General features: G+C 37.2%; 1 protein-coding gene across 1 annotated transcript in view; it reads left to right on the top strand.

Moving 5' to 3' along the window:
• Positions 1-1516: 1516 nt before the first annotated feature.
• FAM188A (family with sequence similarity 188, member A) overlaps positions 1517-26483 on the top strand; it is an 80125-nt gene continuing 55158 nt past the window's right edge. Inside the window, exons 1-6 of the mRNA XM_010859969.1 lie at positions 1517-1830; positions 13721-13800; positions 17840-17900; positions 19827-20000; positions 23268-23319; positions 24191-24305. Coding sequence (XP_010858271.1) covers positions 1737-1830; positions 13721-13800; positions 17840-17900; positions 19827-20000; positions 23268-23319; positions 24191-24305 — 576 coding nt within the window. The 5' untranslated portion in view covers positions 1517-1736. The remainder of the gene's footprint in view (positions 1831-13720; positions 13801-17839; positions 17901-19826; positions 20001-23267; positions 23320-24190; positions 24306-26483) is intronic.

Genomic DNA, 26483 nt, shown 5'->3' with positions numbered 1-26483 from the left:
CACAAGGAATAAAGATTGGGAAGAAGGCTATGGATAGGGTTCAGGTACTTTGAGCAATTCCTTTTAACAACAACAAAGGTTGCTTAAGTCAAAAATAGAGTATAAATTAGCAAACTCTGTTATTTGCTGCCTGGAAGGAGCCCATCAGATTTTTGCCTTTCTGTTTGAAATTCCAAATTCAGCCAGAATAAGTTTTCTTCTTTGTAAGTGTCACAAATAGAAAATTTTCAGTTCAATTCAGTTCAGTCGCATCCAACTCTTTGCGATCCCCATGGACTGCAGCAAGATTCCCTATCCATCACCAACTCAGGGAAACCACTAAATTTAACTGAATGCTTGTCAATGATTGAAACCTGGTCTTTAAGCTCACGTGTTGCCCATATACCCTACAGTCTTCAAAATTGTAGGTAAAATTGCTCTACCATTTACAAACGGGCAGCTTTGAATCTGTTTTCCTGTAAAGAGCTTTGTAATTCTGAGTTATGCTTGGGTCAGGCATTTCTAGGCACCCCACTCCAGTGCTCTTGCCTGGAAAATCCCATGGGCGGAGGGGCCTGGTAGGCTGCAGTCCATGGGGTCGCTAGGAGTCGGACACGACTGAGCGACTTCCCTTTCACTTTTCAGTTTCATGCATTGGAGAAGGAAATGGCAACCCACTCCAGTGTTGTTGCCTGGAGAATCCCAGGGACTGGGGAGCCTGGTGGGCTGCCGTCTATGGGGTCGCAAAGAGTCAGACACGACTGAAGAGACTTCTACTTCTACTTCTTCTAAGTCGCTTCAGTCGTGTCCGACTCTGTGCGACCCCATAGACGGCAGCCCACGAGGTTCCCCAGTCCCTGGAGTGGGTTGCCATTTCCTTCTCCAATGCATGAAAGTGAAAAGTGAAAGGGAAGTCGCTCAGATCGCGAAGTCGCTTCGCGATCCCATGGACTGCAGCCTACCAGGCTCCTCCATCCATGGGATTTTCCAGGCAAGAGTACTGGAGTGGGGTGCCATTGCCTGCTCCGAAGCGACTTAGCAGCAGGCATTTCTAACATTCATTCGGCCACATTCTTCAGTTATGTTGATAGCTGGTTTAACTTGATGTGACTTAGCAAGAGATTGAGAACCTTCAATTTATGGGCAGCTCTCCACACAGACATGAATGTTTCCTCAAGGAGACTCAACCATACTCTTAAAGCTGTAGTTTGGCATAATTAATATTACAAATTTTAAGGTATAGGTTATGTTCTGAGTCCCAGGGCTTGGGCCTGGGGTCCTAGGGCTAATCCCAAAGCAGTGCGGAGAAGGAGGTATTCTACAATGGTAGAAATATGCCAACGCCCACGGGACGCGATGCTCCTGCCAACACAAAAGCAGCCACCGCACGACAGCCCCCTTGCACTGAGTTCAGAAAGGCCAGTAGCCCGAAGAGTCCCCAGCAGCTCTTCTCGCCCCACCCCCACTTCCGCTTCCGGGGAGGCGCCGCCTGCCCCTCCGGCCGTGGGGGCCGCAGTGAAAGAGAAGCCGGAAGTGGCTCCGGTACTTCCGGTACGGGAAACTCCTTGCTGCCGCTCCGACCGGGCTTGACAGGCGGGGTCTCTGCAAGTAGGTCTCTCTCCTTTTGCCTCCCTCCAGTCTGACCTTCAAGCTCGTTTACCGCCGCCGTCCCGCCACTCTGGTCTCGGAAGCCGCCCCTTCCCCATGTGCCGGGGCAGGAGTCCTGAAAGCCAAGACCAGCTCGCCGGCATCCCATCATGTCCGAACTGACTAAAGAGCTGATGGAGCTGGTGTGGGGCACCAACAGCAGCCCCGGTCTCTCTGACACCATCTTCTGCCGCTGGACGCAAGGTACCCCGGCTGGACTCAGGCTTCCAGCCCCCGCTTCCTTTTGCCCCGAGAGAGTCGAGCCGTGACGCCTCTCGCGCCAGTCCCCTCCCGTGCCCTGCACTCTGTCCCAATTCCCCTGCTCTGCACTGACACTGGACTTTCTAGAAACGCCCTACCCTTCCAGGGGGTAGAGGTTGAGTAGGAGAATGGTTCCAGCTGGCAGCTAAAGACCCGAAGTGCCCCTGCCGCTCCCTGGGCTGCCTCTTGGGCTGGAAAGGAGAAGGGGGCGGCAGTCGGGCTGCAGGGTGTGACACTGAAGGTGTGCCCTGTGCCTTGGTATCCATTTCTCAAGACTTGCTCTGGCCTCCTGGGTCTTCACCCCCGAACGAGGCTTCATCTTGGTGTTTGGTCTAATTTTGGAGAGAAGGGAAGTCCACGTGAAACTCACTGTGGCTAATTCCACGAAACGATTGTGCAGTTTGTATTTTAATTAGGCGGTTAGGCGTGGTACTCGGTGAAAAATAAAACGCTGCTGCAAAGTGTTTTCTACACCCCAATATGCCTGATTTTGAGGTGATTTAGTATCTGTTCCGTGGCTCATAGAACTTGCTGCGCCGATCTGATTATTCAGACAGGATTTTGAATTATATAAGAAGTTTTGTTAATACGAATAATTGTGAAATAGAAGACACACACACACACACACACACAGATTTAATTCCAGAGCTGTCCCAGGCTCTGCGTTGGGCAGTTCATGCTAGTAATCATCCCTATCTCGTGCCTTTTAATATTAAAACGAAACGGACACATTGGTTAAGGTGATAAAGACTGGTGAGGTTAAGTGAAGTTAACAGCATAGTCTTTGAAGTCAGAAGGGTGGGTAATGTATTTATGTAAAACATCACAAGCCAATGGAATAGTAGCTATTTAGTACTCTTATTAAAATATTTTGTTATGAAAACATTTATTTAGAAAATACTGATTCTCAAAGGATTTGGGGTAAATTTAGCATAGTAGATCTATGTCTTTACTTCATAATGTTTACTTAGAAACAAACATTTAGGGTTTAAATAATCTCTTCTTCCCTCAGATACTTCTAAGACCTGGTGAAAACAGAATCATAATGTGTAACAGCTAGTTAGGTTATTTAGTTCATTACTCTTTGTTTGAAAATGAGAAAAAGGAGTCCTGAAGGCTAAATGACCAGGCCAAAGTTGCATGAATTGGTAAGAACTGGGAGTGAATTACAAGTCACAGCTCTGTCTTGTTTTCCTTCCTATTTTTAACCAGACATGTAATTAGTTTGGCTCTTTCTACACACCTAATTTTGTCACTTAGCTAATTTTTTTCAGAAATCATGGGCATTTACATTTGCAAGTTCTGTTTTAAAACTTATTTTCCTATTTGTTTTATTTATTCTAGTAACGAATAGCCCTAAAGTACACAAGATTGTAAGATTGGGAAAGGTTTTACTTTTTGTTAATTAAGCAATAATATAGCACAGAATAGGGTGATATTTGGCCTCATTTATTTTAGTACTGTGTTGCAGATACAAGGAGAATTCAGAGAGGCAGTTCTAATAATGGTTAGGAGCAGGAGCAGTCTTTGGAATAGAAATTCTTTGGTTCTAGGTTCAAGTTTTTTAACTTAAGCCTCGGTTTCCTTCTCTGTGGAGAACAGATAATACTAGGGCCGATCTTACAGGTTTGTTGTGAGGATTAAAGGCAAGTGCTTAACACAATATCTGATATAAACACTCAGAAAATGATAGCTTAATTTAGAAAGTGCTTAATTGTAGGATAGATCAAGCCAAAGATCACTCTCTAGCCATGCCCTGACAGTTGCAAGAAATTATTATTAATTAGATCACGTTGTAATGACACATTAGAATGCTCTACCATCTTGTAGTCAGAGGGAAGTTCCTTAACAAGATGTGTTCAATCAATATCATTTGAAAATAAAAGGTTATTTACTTTTTGTTCTTTACAGAGGGCAGCTATATTGTGGCTGATTCTTCAAGATCTTAAATTGATCATGGTTTTAAGAAAACCGAATATGTATTTTTAAGTTATCACTTCTGAATCAGAGAGATGTTGTTAGTGGTTTTGCTCTGTTCATTTATTTATTTATTCTTTTATTCTTTTATTCATTTATTTATTTATTTATTCATTCATTTATTCTTTCTCAGAGGAGACAGAAATTGCTGAAGGTTGCTGTGGCAATGATTTGGGAATGACACAAGACACTGCTTTGCTGCCCTTGACTTACTGCATTCGTAATGTGACATCAGCTTTGGCTTTATTTCATCATCTGTAGCTGTGCTTTGAATTGACAACTGTTACCTCATTATCTTTTGGAAGCAAGTTATAGATGTAAGGTCTTTGGTGTAAATATTTATAGAACTATGTCCAGGAATATTCCATTTATGAAACTATACTGATTGGTCCTGTTAAATTCCTTTGATATGTTAAACAGCTTTAGGAGTTTCCCCCTCCCCCCTTTAATTGATTTGGCAGCTTTAGATAATATGTTAAAGCATGTAAGTGCAGGAGTAGCACATAGGTTTGTGTGTGTGTGTGTGTGTGTTCTTTTAAAATTCATTTGGCAGTTTAAGATAATTCTCTTTTGCAAATACTTTTTTTAAAAAGAGAGAAAAGTAGGGTTTGGGTGTGAGTTTTTTTGGGTTTTTTTGCAGTTTTTATTTTAAAGCCAATAAGTCACATAATTTAAAGATTTGAAGTTGTTTTGTTGTTTAACTTGGACATTTACTCCCTACTCCTGCTTGCTTCCCTCCTGCTCAATTGTCGCTAATGCTTTTTAAAGGAAAAAAAATTTTTTTTCTACTTCATTATTTGTAAATATCATTTATTCTTCCTTCCTTTCTCACAAACTGAAGTGTTCCAGGCTTACTTGATAGGGCACAAGGGAAGACAAATAACAAATATGGCATAGTATATATACTAGAGGGTAAAGAAATAGGAATTATAGGGTGAAGTTGCCTGGAAAGGCCTCATTTTAAGATGAGATTTGAACAGACTCTTGAAGTAACTGCATTAGTCACGCAGGTATCTGAGGAGTATTCCAGGCAGCAAGGATAGCCATCATAAAAGACTTAATGCAGAATACATCTGGTTAAGGAACAGGAAGGAGGTGAGTTTGGCTGGAGACAGAATGAGGGAAGAGGGGACCAATAAAGATGATATTAGAAACAGTATGGCCCAGATCACTAAGATTTTATAGGCCATTGTAAGGACTTTGGTTTTTATTCTAAATGAGATGACGGGTCATTGGGAGGTTTGGAACAAAGGAGAGACACGACATGACAATTTTTAAAGGACTGACCTGACTACTAAATTGAGGACGGACTGTAGTCCTAGAGTGAGACAAGACCAAATGAGAGAGAATTGCAGTAATCCAGGGGGTAAAAGACGGCGACTTAGCCCGGGAGAGTGGTAGTGGAGGCGGTTGGAAGTGGTCAGGTTGACCTCAACCCAGCAGAACCAGAATAAGAGTCCTCATGATCTGACAAAAGTAAATATTAATCTTATTACAAAGGAAAACATTTTGGCTGATTGAGACTTTGTTTTCTTTTCAGTATTGATTGTCTAGCCAGTGTTTGGCAAATATTTTCTTTAAAGGGCCAGTGACTTTATTGTCTGGCGTTGCAGCAGAAGCAGCCCTTGATAAGATGGGTGTGGCTCTGTTCCAAATCTGCATTTGAAAAACAAGCCAACCCTGTTGTACATTATAAACTCTGAGAACCCATCTTTTCCTTTTTTCTGCCCAGTTCCTTCGAGCTTTAAATTACTTCATTGTTTCACCTAAAGATTAGCCAGAAGAGAAACCCAGTTTTGCTGTTTATTGCAGTTTAGTGTGTTTTAGGGTAGAGGTGGAGTGTTTGGAGCTGCGGTTGTTTGAAATTAGTTTTGCACTTTCTGTGTAGGACAGTGTTTACTATATGATTAAAAAAAATGATTCTAAATAACTTTTGAAAAATTGAGGGGTCAGTAAAAATGTAAGTTTAAAAATGTAATCAGGAGTTAAAACCATTTGGGTTAAAATCCAAAAGTGTGATGTGAAGGTAAGTCAGTACTATGGATCATATAATTTCAAAGATCTTTGTTGTTGTTGGAAACCTTTTATTTCCAACATAGATTTTACTTTCTCAAACCTACCTACATCGCATTTGACCTAAAAAAATCAATTTTTAAAATCTCCAATTTGTAACCTTATGTGATAAAGTCAATTTCTTGGTACTTTGAGTACATAATGTATTTTTAAGTTCAAAATATTTATGATAATACTTAGATTTGTATTATGCTTCACAGTTTTTGAAAATCTTGCTTAATCTTTGCAACAACCCCAAGAGACAGCAAGAGATAAATGTAGTTATCCTCCTGTTTATAGATGAGGAGACTAAGGCTCAGTTCAGATTCCACTTAATATTATCTAACTTATAATGACAAATGAAGTCTTTCTGTGTAGCCTTTTGTTTACATGGAAGACTAGAAGAACTACATAGGCAATAGTTGTCAAACTGGTTTGAATAAGTAAGTCATATGAAAATAAAAGACTAGGAAATTGCAAAGAGGTTGATGGCTTGAGTTTAAATTACTTATGAGCCGTAAAATTGAGAAAGACGTCTGTGTCTGTAGTGCTGTCCGGTGTGATACAAAATCGTATGCTTAGGATCAGACGCTAAGGTAGACAGCTAATTTCAGATCTAATTAGTAAAACAGTCATTTTGTGATAAGTTAATTCCTCTTAAAACTAGGAAATAATACAAATATGAGAACACTTGACAAGAAAAATAACTATATCCTAAAAAATTCCAACTCAAGTGAAACATTATAAAAGGAGATGCCTACATAGCATAGTCCTGTTTTAGGACAGAAAAGTTCATTTCCATTTGTTTGACTTTATTACATTTTAAGCTGTAAGAGCCCTTGTTCATTATCAAATTAACACCCGCAAGCATATATGCTGCAATTAAACAGAATTTGGTATAAAGCAGATCTGCCTAGAATTCTCTCCCTGGGGTTTTATCTCTAAAGTACAAAAGCAACTCATCATAATGTACTTCAGTCTAAAAGCCCCACCCATGGACCTTGAAAACTGAAATACATTATTAGTGATTTTAAGAAAGGCAAGAATCCATTGCTGCTGCTGCTAAGTTGCTTCAGTTGTGTCGGACTCTGCGACCCCAGAGACAGACCCCAGAGACAGCAGCCCACCAGGCTCCCCCGTCCCTGGGATTCTCCAGGCAAGAACACTGGAGTGGGTTGCCATTTCCTTCTCCAATGCATGAAAGTGAAAAGTGAAGTCGCTCAGTCGTGTCCTACTCCTAGGGACCCCATGGACTGCAGCCCACCAGGCTCTGTCCGTGGGATTTTCCAGGCAAGAGTACTGGAGTGGGGTGCCATTGCCTTCTCCGAAGAATCCATTACTGATACTTATTTATGACATACCCTGAAAGTTTGGAAGAGCTTAGTTGCGCCTCTGCACTTAGGCCCAAGACCAGTGACCCTTTTTTTCTTGCCATTAGGAAAAGAGGTGGGTGAAGAGTAGAGGTCCCTTGGCTTCACCTCTTGTTTCCAGGTTGGATCTCAGTTTTGCTTGTCTTGATGAGATCACCAGCACCCTTAGTTCTCATTTATTAAACTTGCCTTATTAAATTTGGCCCATCCATCATGCCTGTTTTTTAGCCTATATTTAGCGTGTCCTCTATTCTGTTTCTCCCAACGTGTTGTGTGTTCTGGAGCAAATTGTGGTCAGCATCAGTACAGGTGTACTAATTAAACCTTAGCTGAGCCCTCAGTATTTCTCTTAGTTCTTTATCCTGTTGACTCTTATGTTTTTTTTGGAATTAATATTCTCAGTTTTCTATGCCCCTCATTCTGTTGCTGTTAGTAACATCTCTTCACTTCCTCTTTGCCCATATTTCTAAGTTGAAAACTGGCTAAAGTTGTCTTTTTCTCAAGTTTATTTAAATTCAGGGCCCCATTACACTCTTAAAAATTATTGAAGACTTCACTATGAAAAAAAATTGGGACCTATGGCATTATTTTACATTAAAAAAGTCTCTTCAGTGTCTAGCTCATTAGAAGATAGCTGGATTCTCTCACTTGCTTCTCCATTCAGTCTGTTACATTCAGTCTGTTGTTTTGGTTGAAGTGTATGCAGAAAATCCATCTTCATACATATAAGCAATTGGTAATATGGGAGTATCATAATAGCGTTTTCAAATAATTGTGGATATTCTTCTTTGATACTACACTGAAACTCAGCAAATGGTAGTTTCTTAGAGGTTAGTTGAAATATGAAATCTGAAGCCACATTAATGAACAGTTGTACTGTATTAAAATGAAATCCATTGGTTTGTCTTGTACTTTGAGTGGATCTTCTACCCATGAATTAATTTGTAACCATTTGTATCAGTTGTTTGGAAATTATTGGTCTGCTGGTTTACGCAAATCTTCCAAATGTTAACACATATTATTAAACAATATCTAAAGTCATATTTATTATTATCTCACTGATCCTGTCAGAAAAATCTCTTTGAGTATTGGGAAGTTTCAAGCTCACAGTGCTGGCCCTGAGTTTTCCAGAATTTTAGTTAATCACTTGAAAGCTTGAAATTTTATTGCTGGCAAAAGTGCTGTCAGTTTATTTTTTCCTTGAAGTATCAGGCTCACTTCATTTACTTCTGAGAAAAAGTCTAAATAATCATAGTTTGTTAGTAGCTCTTCAGAGTAAAAATAACATTCACAGACAAGCTGTTAGTTCAGCTCACAGTTCAAAAAATTATACATCTGCTTTTCTTTGAGACACCTGTACAGGGTACGTAGCAGAGGTGCTTCGTAGGTAGTTTCCGTTATGTCATACAGACTATTTTTTTTTTAAGTACTTTGTATTCAAAGTCAAGATTTAATAAGATTAGCATTAGCAAGAGCTTTCTTAAGTTCAATTGGCTTTTTCTGTGTGTTTGAGAGCATATCAGGGTGTTTCGGTATAGCTTAATGGCATTGCCTTGATGTGTGCTGAGGCACCAGTAACATAACCCACTCTTTGTTTTGTACCATCACTGTGAATATCAAACCGAGAATCTGTATTATAGTAAAACTGATTTTCACCTCTAGCAGGTTCCCTAAAAGGTCACTAAAATTTCCAGGGCTCTGTAGACCACACTTTGAGAACCTCTTTATCCAGTCCAGCACTACTGTGTACCATCTCAGCTTTCTCAGAACTCGGCGTCCTTATCTCTTTTTCCATTTGGTCACTCTTTTCCTTCTCTTAAACTCATGCCCTTTGGTCTATAAAATAATAATTATTTATCCAGCTACCCTTCAAGCTATCATCCTTTTCCCCTTCACTTGTTTAACACAGTTTGCAGCTTCTCCTTCTGCTTGTGTTCTGAATCACACCTCAACTCTTTAAAATTTGACTGCTCTTCCTAACATTCTAAGTTTCCTTTTTGTATATTCCCCGTGGTGACATGCTTAATCCAGGGTTTTCATTTATGTTTTTATTCCACTCAGCATTTGAAACAGGTGACTGCCTGCTTTTCCTTTCTGGGGCCTCACTGTGTTTTTTCTCTTACCTTTCAAGTCTTTGTCAGTCTTCTTTGCTGACTCAGCATCTGCTTATTTCTTTTTCTTTTTTTTTTAATGTTAACCGCCTTCATTATCTTTGTTCTGTGTTGTCATTCACTTTAACTGCCATGTTTAGGGTGATTCAAGTTGCTATCTTTAATCTTCACCCCTGCCCTGAGCTCCAGACCCATATCCCTCCCCCCGCCACCCCACCACATTTTAGAGACTGAATTTAGAAACAAACATTTCCATTATCAGGCTTCTCAGATGGCTCAGTGGAAAAGAATCCAGCTGCCAATGCAAGAGACACAGGAGACATGGGTTTGATCCCTGAGTCGGGAAGATCCCCTGGAGAAGGAAATGGCAACCCACTCCAGTATTCTTGCCTGAAGAACCCCTTGGACAGAGGAGCCTGGCAAACTACAGTCCATGGGCTCACAAAGAGTTGGATGTGAATGAACTCACCCCCTTTATCTTTCCTCCCAAAACTTCAGCAAGTATTCATTGAGTATTAACTGTATTAATAATAACACACTAGGAAAACAGTGGTCAGTAAGAGAGGCAAGATACTTTCGAGGCAAGACATAATAAACAAATGAACAATAACGTAATTACAGATGATGATAAGTCCTGGTTGGTCTGGGGAATGGTAGGAAGGATTTACTTAGCTAGACTTGTCAGGGAACATCCCTCCGAGGAGTTAATACCTCAACTGAGTCTTTTAGGATGAGGAGGATTCAGCTATGAGAAGGGTAAAGACCATTTCATGCAGAGAGAACAGCCGACACCAGGGCCCCAGGTAAAGACCTTGAGATGTTCTGAGGAGTAAGACCACTGTGTATGATGAAGGTAAGAGTGAACTGAGGGAAGGTGGGATTGAGAGATCATATAGGGTCTTTTTTAGGCAATGAAAAAGGAGTTTGAATTTTATTTTAATTGCAGTAAGAAACCATTTGAGTGTTTTAAGCAGTCTGTAAGAAAAATTGATTTCCATTTCTAGACTATTTCTCTGGTAAATTTATGGTGAGTAGGTAAGGGGTGGGTTGGGAGTTGGGATGTGGGTGAAATGGGGTAGGGGGATCCTGACTGGAAATTCCTAACGGTGTTCTAGATGAAAGATGATGGTGGTTAGAACCTGAAGGTGAACCAGAAGCGGAGTGGAGATGGACAGATACAGATGTGTTTTGGGCCCTTGAACCAAGAGGATCTTATAAGGTGAAGCCTTAAAGATAAGTGGGAGTTTTTTGGAGAAAGTGTTTCAAGTGGAGGGAACATGTTCAAAGCATGAGAAACCAGAGAGAGAATGGATATTTGAGGGTCTGAAAGAAAGTCTGCACACCTGGAGGCTAAAGAAGAAAGTATCAAAGGATAAGATAGGAGATATAGGCAGAAGCCAGACCATACAAGACCATGTTAAAGAATTTAGATTTTGTCAGTGACTGGAGTTCCAGTCAGGGCTCTATTTGGAGATTACCTGATTATAACCCATAGTGGAAACCTTGGGAGTAGATGAGTTACACAGGGAGAACATGTAGAATGAAAAGAACAAAGACTCTAAAGACAAGACCTGAAGAACTTCAGCATTTAGTTGCTGATCGACATTGATACAGAGTAGAAACAAAAAAGGAAAATTTGGAACAAGAGGGACCACTAAAGCCAAGGGCCAGAAGGTTTCACAAGTCAATGGTGAGCATTTCAGATGATTCTGTTGAGAGGTCATTGGTGAATTTGGTGACAGTGAGTTTGATGCAATCACAGGTTGAAAACCAAATTATTGTGAGTTGAGTTAATTGGGAGATAAGGAAATTAAGACAGTGCATACAGACAGTTAGGTATGCTTTGAGCGAGTGGTGTTTGGAATCTTGGATGGAAATTTTTTTTTTAATGGTCAAATGATTTTTTAAATTAAGACTTTTCCTTTTAGAACAGTGTTATTTAGGTTCACAGCAAAATTGCGGGCAAGATACAGAGATTTCCCCACATACCTCGTGCTCCCATGACGTGCACAGCCTCCTCCAATGTCAATATCTCCCACCAGAGTGTTTGTTACAATTTTGAACCTACATTGACTCATCATTATCACCCAAGGTCCACAGTTTTTATTCGTGGTTCTATACATCCTATAGGTGGTGACAAAAATATAATGGAATGTATCCATCATTATAATATCACAGAGTATTTTCACTGCCGTAAAAATCCTCTGTGCTCTGTCTGTTCACCCCATCCCCCACTCCCCTCCCCTTGGCAGCCTCTGATCTTTTTACTGTCTGCATAGTATTTGCCTTTTCCAGAATGTCATATAGTTGGAATCATATGGTATATAACTGTTTCCTCCTTGTTTTTTCACAGCTTGCAAGCCATTATTTTTTATAAACACCGAATAATATTTCATTTTCTGTATGTACTATTTATCCATTCCCCCACTGAAGGATATCTTGGCTGCTTCCAAGTTGTGGCAATTAGGAAAGGTGCAGTAAACAGTGTGTGTCGGTTTTTTTTGCGGGGGGGTGGGGGTGCTAAATTTTCAACTCCTTTGGGTAAACAAGGACCTTCTGGTAGAATCTTAAGGAGAATTTTCATTTTTAAATAGGAGGTACATGTTTAAATCCTATTTGAAAGGGATTGAAAGGTAGAGAGGAGGTGGACTGGATTGGTGTCCTCCATACTATTTGTTAACTCACTTGCTACCTAGTGTCTCAAGGTAGAAACAGAGTTAGGTCTAATTTCTTACGTACCCAGCCTTTGCTGCACTTGCATATGTTCATCAAATCTTAATTTTTACCTTAGAAATACTGTTTGTATATAGTGTTTTCTCTCAACATTAGTGTTGTTTTTATTAGTCTGGCACTGTCTCCATAGGTCTGTTGAAATGGTCTCCTCCCCATTCTGGTCCTTTAAAGAAAGAAGCAAAATACCAGTATGGTTGTGTTACTGCTTTAATTAGTACTTGTCATGATGTGGCCCTTCCCAGTATGAATGTCCTGTCATCTCTCCTTTCTCACCATCCTGCCCCATACAGCCCTTCAGCTGCATGACATTTCCCTCTGATCCATGAACTTGTCCTGTTCTTACCACACCTTTTTCCTTTACTAAAGATGTTTTCTTTACCTGAAAGTCATTCTCCCACCCTTGCCTTTCTGGTAAAGTTCCATTCAAGGTCAGCCTTCAAGTCACCTGTTATGACTTGATTTAGGCAAAGTCATTCCTTTCAGTTTCCTCAACACTGTCTTCATACTTCTGTTGAAATATTCATTTATTCCTTTATTTCAGTGATTTGTTTGTATGTCTGTCTTCATCTGGACTGTTGGCTTCTCCAGATGAGGGACTTTGTCATGCATGTCATTTATACCCTGGATGTTTGGTGTCGTGTCTGAGGGTCATGAAATATTTATTGGATAAATGACTGAATTATAACCATTAGGTATGTTGAAATTGGAAATGTTTGTTCTAAAGCTAAGTACCCGGAGGCCTAGGGAGGTGAAATGATTTCCTGAAGGTTGTACAGATAGTAACTCACCTCTCCTGACTTTGGCCGCAATATCTCCACAGTGTGCCGTGTTCTCTGTGGGAGCTTGTCCTGGCTGCTCTCAATCAGTGCGACTTGGTAATACTTGAATTAAGATGGAACCAGTATGAGCACGTTTGGTGTGTATGTGCTGGGCTTAGCTGCTCAGTCATGTCCAACTCTTTGCAACCCCTTGGACTGTAGCCTGCCAGGCTCCTCTGTCCATGGGATTCTCCAGGCAAGAATACTGGAGTGGGTTGCCATGCCCTCCTCCAGGGGATCTTCCCAACCCAGAGATCAAACCAAGGTCTCCCACTTTGCGGGCAGATTCTGTACCATCTGAGCCATCAGGGAAGCCAGTGTGTATAATGCTCTTTAATTTTTAGCTTATAGAATGTGACTCAAAGATGAAACTAAAAAAGATAACTCTGTAGAGGGTCCTAAAATTTCTGTTTAAATTCAGTAAACTGTCTAGTCTTTCTTCCAGTATATTAAATTACTTTTAAAAAATCAGATTGTGTCCTTTTACTGATGTCTACACTGTATCTCTTTAGTCCACTTAATAGGGGGCCCTGAGTGCAAAATTGTGTGTGTGTGTGCGTGCACGTGCACTTGACAGGGAGCCTAGGTTCCATATCTTTTTTCAAAGGGTTCTTTTATCCTCCAGAAAGCTGAAAACTATAGCAATGGACTGACTTAAAGATAATTTGCTGTTGTGATAAGTGATTCTCTATCAAAGCAAAGTACATTAAAAATTCTTTCAGCTACTACTTGAATGACATGTTTAATCTTTGCTGCTTGCTTTCATTTTTAGGGTTTGTGTTTAGTGAATCAGAGGGATCTGCATTAGAACAGTTTGAAGGTGGCCCCTGTGCTGTTATTGCACCTGTTCAGGTAACATAGACTACTTTACCAACTCCTTAGAGGGACGTGTTCAAACGTTCCCTCCTTGACTTTGTGTTTTCTAATACCTGTTCTCCGTGTAATCATGAAGCATGATCAGTTACCTCTTAATTTGTGTTCATGTAAATTGCTTTAAATGTCTGAAATAAAAATGAATTCAGAATATGAGTAGCTTATACAGCAGTAGCCATTTGGCTGACTTTAACTCCAAATTTTCTATTATGTTTTCTTGAAAATAATGAGCATGACATCTTACACAGTGATCCTATTGAGTAATAATAATTTATGCCAAAGGTAGTTATACCATAATCATGGTACCATTTGTATTTGTTCTGTCTCTTAAAATGACTCTTCAAAAAAGTTGAAGATGAGTTAATATTTTCATGGCCTAAAACTTAATCAGATTTTAAAGTAAGTTGACAATATATACTGTTTTAGGCTGTAGCTTTTTGGTCTTTAAAATAAAATCAGTAACAGCAGATTTCAAACAATTCCCAAAATTTAAAAAAAAAAAAAAGATTTTTTTTCTTTGCACACGAGAAAGGGTGAATTTCAGTGTGTGTATTTGATTTTGAATTTTTATGTGTTGTATTGTTTGAAATTCAAAGGCTGATTTGCCATGAACTATTAAATTATTAAAACGGAGAATTGAATTTTCAGTTTGCTGTGATATTTACGATATCTAGACAGCAGTATAACTTCAGAACTGTTAAAAAGAAACTTGAATTTATTGCTTGTTTTAATCAGCACATTTTGAAAATACATTTTTAATGTGGTATTTATTATTTATTGGGCATAAAAAATGCTTTCCTGACTGTTAGTTGCAAAATAAACTTGTCTCTCAAACTCCATGCACTTACATTGTTAAATTTAAAGTGCATTTTCTGAAGAAGAAATGTTTTCCTTTATGGTTGATTCTAAAATATATTCTTTGTAGGTCATTGTTTCCTCTTTAAAAAGTAAATTTGATACATTTTTTTCATTAGTAGATTTTTTTTTAATTAAGAAAAATTTGAGCTTTGCCTAGGGATTTTGGAGTATAAATAAATTTAACTATAAATTAGTTATTAGGGCTGTTGAACAACTGAGGTAGGTTTTGGTTTGCTAGTAGGAATCTTCTCTGAATCTGAGGATTCTGTGTCTTGTTCGTATACAAGATAGATTTTATTGCCACTGACCCTCTTGGGCCGTGATAGTACCTCAGTGAAGTGAAAGTGAAGTCGCTGAGTCGTGTCCGACTCTGCCGCCTGTGGACTGTAGCCCACCAGGCTCCTCCGTCCATGGGATTCTCCAGGCAAGAATACTGGAGTGGGCTGCCATTTCCTTCTCCAGATAGTACCTTAGAGTCTTTATTACCAGTCTATGAATATACTTAAATGCAAGATAAACAGCAGGAATTTCATGTTTTATAAAATTCAGTATATTTCCAAAACGGTAATTATTTTTGCAAGTGGAGTTGTTATGTAACAGGAAATAATTGTAATATTCAAAATTAAGATATATCTTTGAGGTAGTAACTTTGCTTCAAAGTCACATAAATGTTTTTGGTTATAGAATTTTGTTTGTATTAATATTTCAATGTAAAAATGAAAACTAAATTACTGAGAGTAATGAAGGGAAGTGTGCGAGTTGGATGTTGAACTTTTTAAAACTGAACTCTAGAACATGGCACTTTTGCTAGAAGAATAGACATTATGGAACCAAGTAGAAAATACAGTAGTAGACCGTGTTACATACAGTACAAGTTTACCTGGAATTAATCGCATATCATAATAAGAAGGAATGCAAATCAGTGATGAAATACAATGTAGTTTAGTAAATGCTACTGATATGACAGGTTGATAATTTGAGGGGGAAAACTGAATCTGGGTTGTCTCGTACCATGTACCAAGTTTATCCTTGATATAACACTTAACCATGGTAAGTTGAAAATAATGGGTTATCAACCCTCTAAGAGAATAAATGAGTTCCAGGCTCAGAAAAGTATCTGCAGGTAATGTTAGCAATAAATGTATATCTTTCTTAGACAAAGAACTCGTACACATTGGTTAGAAAGACACTTAAACCTCAGGGGTGAGATGGGCAAGTATATGCAGTCATGGCAGTCATGTGATGCTGCACAACCAAAAAATCCAGATGCCCAAGCTCACTAGGAATCCACCAAAGTACAAATAAAACTTTTAAATAGGTTCTTTTGCTTACTCTTCCTTATCTTTAGATATAAAATAATGGCCCAAAGGCTTACTCTTCCTAATCTTTATATATAAAATAATTGCCAGTGCATATAAGGGTCGGGTGATGCTGGCACACTCTGTAGCTACAGATAACTCTATGTAGTATAACTTTGTAGTATGACCGAGGGAAGGAATTTTACATTATAATTGAAACCATAATAAAATAATGCAGATTCTTTGATGAGAATAATTTTACTTCTGTGACTCTTTGCTGAAGAAATAATCCTTAAGATCGAAAGGTTGTATGCAAGAATTAGCTTTTTTAGAGCAAGTCCAAATATGTTTTTTATTTATAGTAGTTTTAAAAAATTGCAAATAACCTAATGCACAGTAACGTCATGTAAACATGGAATGATGTTGAAGTAAATTTTAATAGCTTGGTAGACAGTTAGAGATTGACTTATAAATTATGTGGAAAAACAGAAAAGTGGAAAACAATCACATACCCATTAGGCTTCTCACTTAAAATTTCAAACAGGTATGAAAGAAAGACTGGAAGGAAGTATATCAAAATGTGAATGGTGGTTCTATTAGTGGTGAAATAAGGTTGTCCCACCTCACTTTTCCAGTTTTACAATATAGTTATGTTACTCAATTTTATGGTCTTTGTTATTTGGGGAAAAGTCAGAAGCACTTGGTTGTAGTATTTGTAGATTTTATTTTTGTGAGAATATCGTAGAATGTTATTTATTTTTTTGTTAAAATGTTTAGAATTGATAGCTTATTTGGTGCCAGGTATTGTGCTAAGTGTATTACTGGATCATCTCATGTAATCCTCGTTACAACCTTTTAAAGTTTGTGCTATTATTTTTAATTAGTAAAATAATGGAACCAGAATTCAACTTTAGGTCTATCTAACTAAAAGTAGTTCTCTTATCTGTATACTACTGTTTTCAGACGTTGATGAGTAAGAATGAAATGGCAACCCACTTCAGTGTTCTTGCCTAGAGAATCCCAGGAATAGGGGAGCCTGGTGGGCTGCCGTCTATGGGGTTGCACAGAGTCAGACAGGACTGAAGCGACTTAGCAGCAGTAGCAACTAAAAGTAGTTTTCTTATCTGTATACTACTGTTTTCAGACACTTATGAGTAAGAATCACCATAGTAACTACTTTTTCTTGAATCTGCCTGCTGGAGATAAAGTAGGTGGAGCATCAGGGTCTGCCTCTTAAATAAACAAGTCAGGTTAACTACACTTTGAGAAGGAAACAGTATTATACTCAGAACTGCTGTCTATCAAAACACCAATGTAACCTAGTTGGCACACTTAAGAAAAGGTTAAAAATGGGTTTGTTTTTTCTTTGGGATCTTAAAGCTTTTTGAGTTAAATCAGAAAGTTAGGAACTCCTTATCAGTGACCCACACAGTGGTATTCCTGTGTCACAAATGAGAACTAGTACAGAACCACTTTTGTATTTAGCTTTCTTTGCTCAAAGGAATCAAAGAGAAACGTGGGTTTTTTTTCCTGGTCCATAGGGCCTTCACTCTGTGAATGAAGCAGTAAATTTCTTTTTCAGTTATGTGGTTATTTGAGTCCGTTCTATTTGCCAAAAAATATGTACTACAAAAGAAGAATTGTATCGATCTAGAATCAAGTTTATAGTAGTATATTCTAAGTAAGTAATTATGTTCAGTTACTGGTGAATGTGAAGGTAAATTATTTGAAATTCTATAGCACTATTCAAAAGATCAGAAAGGAGGTAAATTAAGTGGGGTTTTTTCCCACTTTAGAATAAAAGAATGATATAAGGTATGTTTATAATAAATTCTAATAATTATTGCTTTAATTGTATAAAGGCATTTCTTTTGAAGAAGCTCCTGTTTTCTTCTGAGAAGTCTTCTTGGAGGGATTGCCCAGGTATGATAGCTGTCTTTTATCAACTTTTACTCCATCTTTTATTTTATAAGTGATTGATGCAGCATTCATTGCCAGTAATTCAGTTGAAATTATCTGTTTTTAAAAAGTAAACTATCAGTTACTTTTTCGTGAGGTTGACTTTTTAAATATTCCCAAAAGTTTCATGAACAGTGACTCTAGATCTTAAAAATGTGTATTTTGTAATGTGGTTTTCCTAACTGAGAGGGGTAAGACACGTTTTTACAACTAAGGGAAAAATCTTTTGGTGCACTGTTAAATGGTAGCATACCATAAGGGAGGATCATTTATGTTTGTATTGTCTTATTTAGCTTTGAGCAAAAACTCAAGATTATCTTTGTATTGCTGAACCTTTTAGTATAACACTTTACACAATGCGAATACTACTGCAGGTAATTCTGAGTTAAATCGCAAATGAAGCTTTCATGGCTTCTGCAATATGATTAAATCAGAGAACTGTATGTGCTACCTGATAATAACAAACATTTGCATCCTTGACAGTTTACAAAGGTATTTTCTTTACTTAGACTGTCTTATGTGAACTCACAATGACTACTGAAAGAAGGTAGAATATATTATAATCGCAGTTTTGTGTATAAGGGCAGAACAGCTTTCATTCCAAACCATGCAGGTACCTTCTGTTAGTGGTTTTAAATTTAAGAGATAAAGTGTCACTGTCATGTATTTTTAATTAATAACTGAAATGCAAAATAAATTTCAGTAGAGAAGAAAGAAACTATTCAAAAGAGACTGTTACTAGCATGAACATTTTATTAAATTTCTAAAATTTCTTGCATAGAAACATTCATATTGATAAGAAATTTTTGTAGCATTGTCATGTTGTAAATGCTGTGGTGGCTGCTGCTGCTGCTAAGTCGCTTCAGTCGTGTCTAACTCTGTGCAACCCCATAGACAGCAGCCCACCAGGCTCCCCCGTCCCTGGGATTCTCCAGGCAAGAACACTGGAGTGGGTTGCCATTTCCTTCTCCAATGCATGAAAGTGAAAAGTGAAAGTGAAGTCCCTCAGTCATGCCCGACTCTTAGCGACCCCATGGACTGCAGCCTACCAGGCTCCTCCGTCCATGGGATTTTCCAGGCAGGAGTACTGGCGTGGGGTGCCAAAGTGAATAGGACAGTTCCAGTCTTTAAAGAACTCTTAGTCTGTCTAGGGAGAGAGAAACCTCCCTCTAGCATAAAATTTTACATGGGGTATATAGCTCTTATCCCCTTTGTTTGAAAGCTTCAGAAAGTGGTACTGCTTCTGGAGACGAACACTACTCGAAAAGGGGAGGGTGGCTAAGGTTCAGGACAAAGTTGAGCATTGTGCTATTTTTAATAAATGTCTGATGCTCACATCACCACAGTACAGTATCAGTGGTTTGTATACTATGCAGCATAACCGCAATGGGCCTCTGCTAGTGTAATGGATTGTGTCCTTATATGTGCTGATGGTATCTCATTATCCTTCCCCCTGTGGGACTGGGAGATCAAAGACATGAGACTAATTCAGAAATGGGGAGAAACAGAGGTCCCCACAGGCCCTTAGAAGACCTGGTTCTACAAGAAGGGAATCCTCATGGCTGAAAGGCTCTGTTTGCAGCCTAAGAAAGGGATAGTCAGTATCAGCTTACTCCACATAGCATATTCTTTCCTCTGATGTTTAATTCTGCATTTTCCAGGATTCTTTTTCTCCTGAATGGAAATACTCAATAGCAGTGACATTTTAACCCTCAAGCACATTGTTTTTCTAAACTGTAATTGAAGATCAGTGGTTTATGGATTTCTGCCCCACTAAAAAATGCTTGATTTTCGTCACTAAATTAACACATTCTTAACATTGTTATTTGACAGGGTTTTTTTGTCCCCCACAGAGAAAACCATTGTAACTTATGCTTCGGTTATTTTTAGAGGAAGAGCGGAAGGAACTCCTTTGTCATACCTTGTGTGATATTTTAGAAAGTGCTGGTTGTGACAACTCGGGATCCTACTGCTTGGTTTCTTGGTTAAGAGGAAAGACAACTGAGGAAACCGCTAGCCTTTCTGGGAGCCCTGCACAGTCTAGTTGCCAAGTGGAACATTCTTGTAAGACACACTTTTATTTCCTGAAGTAATTTCTTGTCTGTGTGTTTGAATAGAACTATTGGAAATTTTAAAGAGAGAACAAGATTTAAACGTTGTATAAGATCTGTTTTTTAGCCTAAGCTTACTTAATCCTTGAGCTTTGTTAGTTTTCATTTCTCTTGATAATTTTAATTGCTGGAGGATATTACATTTGTTTATTTTTTCTTTGATTTTTGGGGAAAAACCATAGGAACTGCATCTCTTAAAGTAAACTTAGTAAAAGTTCTAGTTAACTTCTACTTGATGACAGTCTCTTTTCAGCTTCGGAACTCTCATTTAGAAAGCTGAAAGAACATATTTCTGTTTTCTTTGCTTCAAATACTTCAGTGCTTCAAATACTTCAGTGTTTTCCATGGTATTGGGAAAAACAGGGAAATTATTATGACTGTTTTTTACATTAGGAAATGTCTTAATTATCTTCAGCTGTTTCCTAAAGCAAAAATAGGGACACTTTTCTTCCCTGTGTTGTTTCTTTTCCTCCTGAACTTTTTGGACAAGGTTACTATAGATGAATTATTTTGAGATAGTTTTTTTATTATGAGTTTTAATTTTGCATTCATTTAAGTTTTTCATACCTTGAAGATTTCTCTTAAAGAAAAATAACAGCTCTTCTCACTCACAAGAATTATATATTCTATATATTATATATTCTATAGAATTATATATTCTATGGTTTTTAAAAATTCTTACATAGTTGACCTACAAACTGCCAGAATGAACTAGTAAGATTGTACTACAGATAAAGAGTTGCTTTTCTGGTTTTCTTTTAGAAATTAACTTGCTTGTAGGTTGCTTTTGGTAATTGATAGTTGTAAGTGTCTTTACTAAATAAGTGACTTGTTCTACTTATAGTGCAATCCATTAACTTTCGTCTCTGTGGAAACTGTAGACACCCAATTTCTAAAAAGTAAATTTCAGTTGCTATGGTATATATCTTGCTCTCCCTATAGGATTGTCTATGAGGCAAGTTGTATCCTTGAGCCAACATGTCTCTATGATGTCAGCATCTTCTCTCTCTCACCTTTGCAGTTACAATGGCAAATTCTACTAATAGTACATTTGCAAGAAATAATTTTTCAAATTTAAACAGTTGAATGGCATTTCCTTTTAGGCCTTTCAAACATAGCATTTCAAAAAGAATTTAATATATTTTTAGAGTTAAAGAAAACAAGTGGAAAATACTCACAAGGTTGATAATCTAAAAATGTCATTAAGGCTGGTTTTAAAATATTTTCCAGATTTTACTGGATTGCGTAAAAGCATGTTTAATAGTTTAGGATATTAAAATCTTAATAGGAATAGATGAAGAGGTTAGAAGTTGTTTTAAAGAACACGTGGCTAAACGTACTCCATGTATTAATATTATAAGAAAATAGCTTTTTGCTAACATTTTTCATGAGTATCCTAGTAAACTATGTGCTCACTGGATGTGCTGTGCATTTCTGTGTGGATGGGTTAAATTGTTCTAGGTTAAATGGCCTTCTGATGTTAACTTTGGCACTTCAGTAACCTATGTGGGCATATTATATTGACTCTGCCTCCGAAAAACATTTTTTAGTAATTTTCCAATTTACTTTGTCTCATTTTTAAAATAGACATGAAATGAAACTATTATAAATTGATTTTTAATGTTATATAAATTTGAGAAGTTTTAGTAATTGAAAATTCACATTAGATGTTGACAATGAAATGAACTTATATTAAAATTTATTCCATATAACAATCTGTTTTACCTGTTTTTTCCTTTATTCCCAGCTCTGTTCTTTTTCTTGTGTTTTATATTTTTCTACCATCCTGCCTGCTAAGCTTTTTATTTTGCTTGCCTCTTTACTCTAAATTACTATCTCTATGTCAACTTTCATATTGTACACTTAGTAAAATTATTTAGATAATCAGGTACCACAGAGAAATTAGTACAGTTTGGAAAAGATTAGGCAGAAGGTTTATTTTATCTTGAAAATTTACATGTGAAGTGTTTTTCCCCTTGTCAGTATTACGTTGTGTACAAACATTAATTTCATTGGCTTTTGTGGTGTGTAGTTTGGCTTTTGGTAATGCACACTTATTTGCAGTAGTGAATACTCAGGTTCAATTTCAGTTTGTTTCCCACACACAAATCAAAAGATTATTTAAATGAATCCATTTGGACTTTACAGATGTTAAAAAGTAATTCAAAACATTTGAAAATTAAGTCTGGACTTTGAAAGGCTAAAATAATGTGACATTTTTTATTGTAAATCAAAATTTCAGTTTTGAATACATAGTGAAACAGTTTCTTCAGTTCTCTAGTGAGGATTAGTATTTGAAAGTACTAACGTTTATTTAATAAGGTATATATGAAATTGTTCCTTGTGATTAGAGTGAGCATTTTGATCTGTGTAGGATTTCTTGAAAGACTTCATCTTTGTGGAGCTGAGACTATCTGGGTTCAGATCTCAGTTCTGCTGTTTATAGCTTTTTGCTCTTGGGAGGATTCTTCTTTGGGCCTCAGGTTCCTCTACTGTAAAATGGGGTAGTAGGGTTGTTTGTGGATTAAATCAGATTAAGGCCCATAGAGCATTTAAAAAGGGGCCTGGAACTTAGAACTGTGCTAAGTAAGCATTACTTTTCATTTAAATGCTTTCTTTGATTTCCTTTGATTTCTTAAAATTTTATAATTTTATTAGTCAATATAATCTAAATAAGATGCTGAAAACTTGTAAACAGTTAGTTATACAAGTAGATGAGGAAACAAACTTAAAGCTGTCGTTGAACCTGTGTACTTTCAAAGTTCTCTGCCTTTTTATACACATTTGTTTAATAATGAAACATCAAGTCTAAAGATTTTATATTAGAGGAAGATTAGCTGTGAAGATTTGACTTGGCTCTAAGAAACAAAAGATGATTTAGAAGTGCAGGACACATTGCAATTATGTGTGAAGCACTATGATTGTCAATGCTTTCTCACATGTTATTAACTATTCTAGCACAACTGAATTCAAAGAAAATGTTTATTATTTAATCACCTTTCTACATTCTCAGTATTAAAATACATTTTAGTTCTATTCATGATACCTAAGATGTTGAAATATAAATTTATGTTCAGTAAAGTGGAAAATAAACTGAGAGTTCTAAGGAGTAAGGAAAGAGGGAAACTTTTGATTGCTTAAAAGTATTTACAGCCTGCTGTGTGTATCTTGTGTCATTTATTTGCCATGTGTAGTGCTGAAAAGTGTCTTTTATGTATAGCTGCCTTGGCTGTCGAAGAGCTTGGCTTTGAGCGATTTCATGCATTAATTCAGTAAGTAACATTGGAACATTTAAAATACTTACCTTGTGGACACATTTGCCATTTTAAGTCTGTTCATACTGTGGAAAGGTACTTAGATTTGTATGCTTGAGGATTAATTTGTTTTCAGATTTTTTAAAAAAAGAATAATTTGTCAATATGTTCTTAAAATATTCTGATTCCCAAATTAACTTTGGAAATACACTTTTTATAACATTAAAGGCTTTTTCATCATTATAATGAAAAAACATTTTAGCTTAATGTTTCTCCAAGTGAAAATAAAGATTTCTAGTATGATAAGTATTTGTGTTATTGCTTATTGTCAAAATATGCTTTCTATAATTTTCATTAACAGTGCCATATTTTCATTAGAGTATTTAAATTTTTTGTTGTGAAATAAAAGGTAAGGATAGCTATGTTGGTAGAATTGTGAGTGGCATTTGATTTGAAATACAACGTTATTGTAAAAGAAGCCACAAATGTACACCTTATCCTTGGTGTTCACATATTTGTTAAATAATTCTCAAGCTTTAAAAAGTCAAGTTTCTTTGTTCTTAAACAATCCTAGAAGAGGACCACCTAATTCCTTAAATAACTGTATGATCATTAAAGAAGTCATTGATGTCAGACAGTTCACCTAAGAGATGAAGAGGTTCGCTACCAAGTAGGCTTTCTATTTTAATGGTACCTATTACGTATAATGACAGTTGTCAGCAATAGCTTTGGCTTTTAATGGCTAAATTTATATTTGAAAATTTGAGACACAAAAATCTCCTGTTTGTATGTATGCATTTTAATGTAGAAGACAATTTTAAAATGTTCCCATTTATGAATGTAGTCAATCTCATCATCATGTTAATACTTAATTCTTTTTTCCCCCCAGAAAAAGATCATTCAGAAGTTTAGCAGAATTAAGAGATGCTGTCTTGGACCAGTATTCAATGTGGGGAAACAAATTTGGAGTATTGCTTTTTCTGTATTCTGTGTTACTGACAAAGGTTGGTTAAAGAAGATGTTTTTCTGATTTTTTTTCATTTGAGTTTAGTATTTTTCCTGCTGCAGAAAGAAATTTTACTCCTGATGTTGTTTCTAAATCTCAGAATTGAATGTCTTGTGCCAGTAATGAAGAATAAGTCTCTCTCTCTCTCCATTCACCTGTTACCTAACCACTTTTCAAGCTTCACCCATGATCTTCTAGACTGCAGAGATTCATCAGTAATGTTCTAATTATGAAGTGCAGTGAGGTCTTTGGTATTTTATTTTCTTTGATCATAGTGGAAGCACTTGACCCCTAAACCCCTTCTGGAACAGCTGTATCTGACACCAGTCCCTTCTTAGCTTACCTGATAAATCACTGTACTGGTTCTCTTTCTGTAATGCCTCATAATTACTTTTCTGCTTATAGCTTCATTTCCATCTTTTCCTGTTAGTTACCTTTGTAGCCTCTCAGCTTACCTTTATATGGTTCATTCTGACCTGTACACTTCTGGTCCTGCCCTTTTCTGCAAGTGCCAGCCTCACATCTCCAGCGACCTGTTTGGTCTGAGTTATCCTGCTGGATTTGCCATATCTGGAGTCAGACTTCATTCACTTGATAAATGTTTATTGAGCATTGACTGTTTATTAGGGACTAAACTTACAATGTGGGGTACAATTTTTGTTTAATCATTCCTCTTCGATGTTGTAAACAAAAAAGTAGACCCCTTAATAGTTACTTCCATTTTGGCAGTGTTTTTGGTGTGTGTTTGTTTCATGCACAAAGCGTAGTGGGACAATAGAAGGCGTGCCTCAGTTCATATGGTTGAATCAAGAGCAGACCTTGTAGGCATCACTAGATGGATGGGGAGAAGTTTTCTGGACAGAATAACTATGGGAAGAAATTCCAAGCTGTGGGAACAACAGGTATAAAGGCATTATCTTAGCGTAGCATAATATACCAGAAAGGCAACCATGGAAGATGAGAATGGCATATATGTAAGAATTCTTGTGCAAAAATACTTAAAATCTCATTTCATGTGGCCAGAATTGGAACAAATCAAAAATTGTGAGCAGTGGAGTAACAAGATCTTTCTGTTGCTAAAAGGTTCATTAAATTGGTATCAGAGTTGTGCTGGAGGGAGTTGGTATGTGGATAAGAAGACTAGAGTCAGGGAAACTGAAAGAGTAGTTCCTGAAATAGGTGACCCTAAGCCGGAGCAGTGATCATGGAAATGGAAAGAAAAGGAGCATATTTTTTAGAAGCATGTTTTAAACTTAGAAATTTTAAATCATTTAGGAGCATATTTAAGAGAAAGAATGAAAAGTAGTTAGTAGTCAATTAGCAATGGGGACTGGCAGTGATGGAGGTCCCGAGGATGCCTGGTTTCTTAATGAGCTCATCATGACTGTTCAGTACTCTCCCAGTTCTTACACTCAAAACTTTTGATACCTCCTCTCTGTCTTGTCATTCACAGCCAAGAAAACTGTCATGTCTAGTTCTTCCTTGACCTGGTCTTTGACATAAGGTCCGCTCTCTCCCTAGTGATTTTTGGCACTTGATTATGTTATTCATTGTGACTTTGTGATGGTCCATTTTGTATAGTTGTCTACAAGGAAGGCCAGTGTGAGATCTTAAACTTGTTTGTATCCTTCTACAGTATTTCCACAATCATTACTATTTTGATTGTTGATTATCATCTCTTTAATTTTTAGAAATGGCCTGTAATCAAATGGAATCAATGGTGAATAGCACAGTGAATGGCAGTTTATCTTTGTCATTTTGAAATTGATGGAGATAAAATGCCGAGGCCTTCTTGTACTTATCCAGTAGCTAGACCTTTAGGGATTTGGGTGATCTTTGGGGCGATAAAAAATACCAGAAAATTGGCTTTCAGGAAATAAGAAACTCCTGCCCTCCTAGTTTACATTTTGTCAGTGCACATTTGAATGACCAATATATAAGAACACACAATCACAAGAGAATCTTCCATTTTCTTATGTACGAGAAATACCTGTTGTGTATTTAAATGTACGTCTTTATCATGTGTGTATATATTTAGTGTTTTAATGATCTAAGAAAATACATCAGGTACCTCAGTAAGTATATTGGGTTCAAATTTAATTTCACCTGAAGTTAAATGAGTATTAACTTTCAGATAAAATAATTTTCTCCTCACTTCTCTTGAAACTTAAACACT

This window comes from Bison bison, unplaced genomic scaffold, assembly GCF_000754665.1.
Source record: "Bison bison bison isolate TAMUID 2011002044 unplaced genomic scaffold, Bison_UMD1.0 scf7180017864461, whole genome shotgun sequence".
Lineage (NCBI taxonomy): Eukaryota > Metazoa > Chordata > Mammalia > Artiodactyla > Bovidae > Bison > Bison bison.
This window is presented reverse-complemented; position numbering and strand designations above follow the sequence as displayed.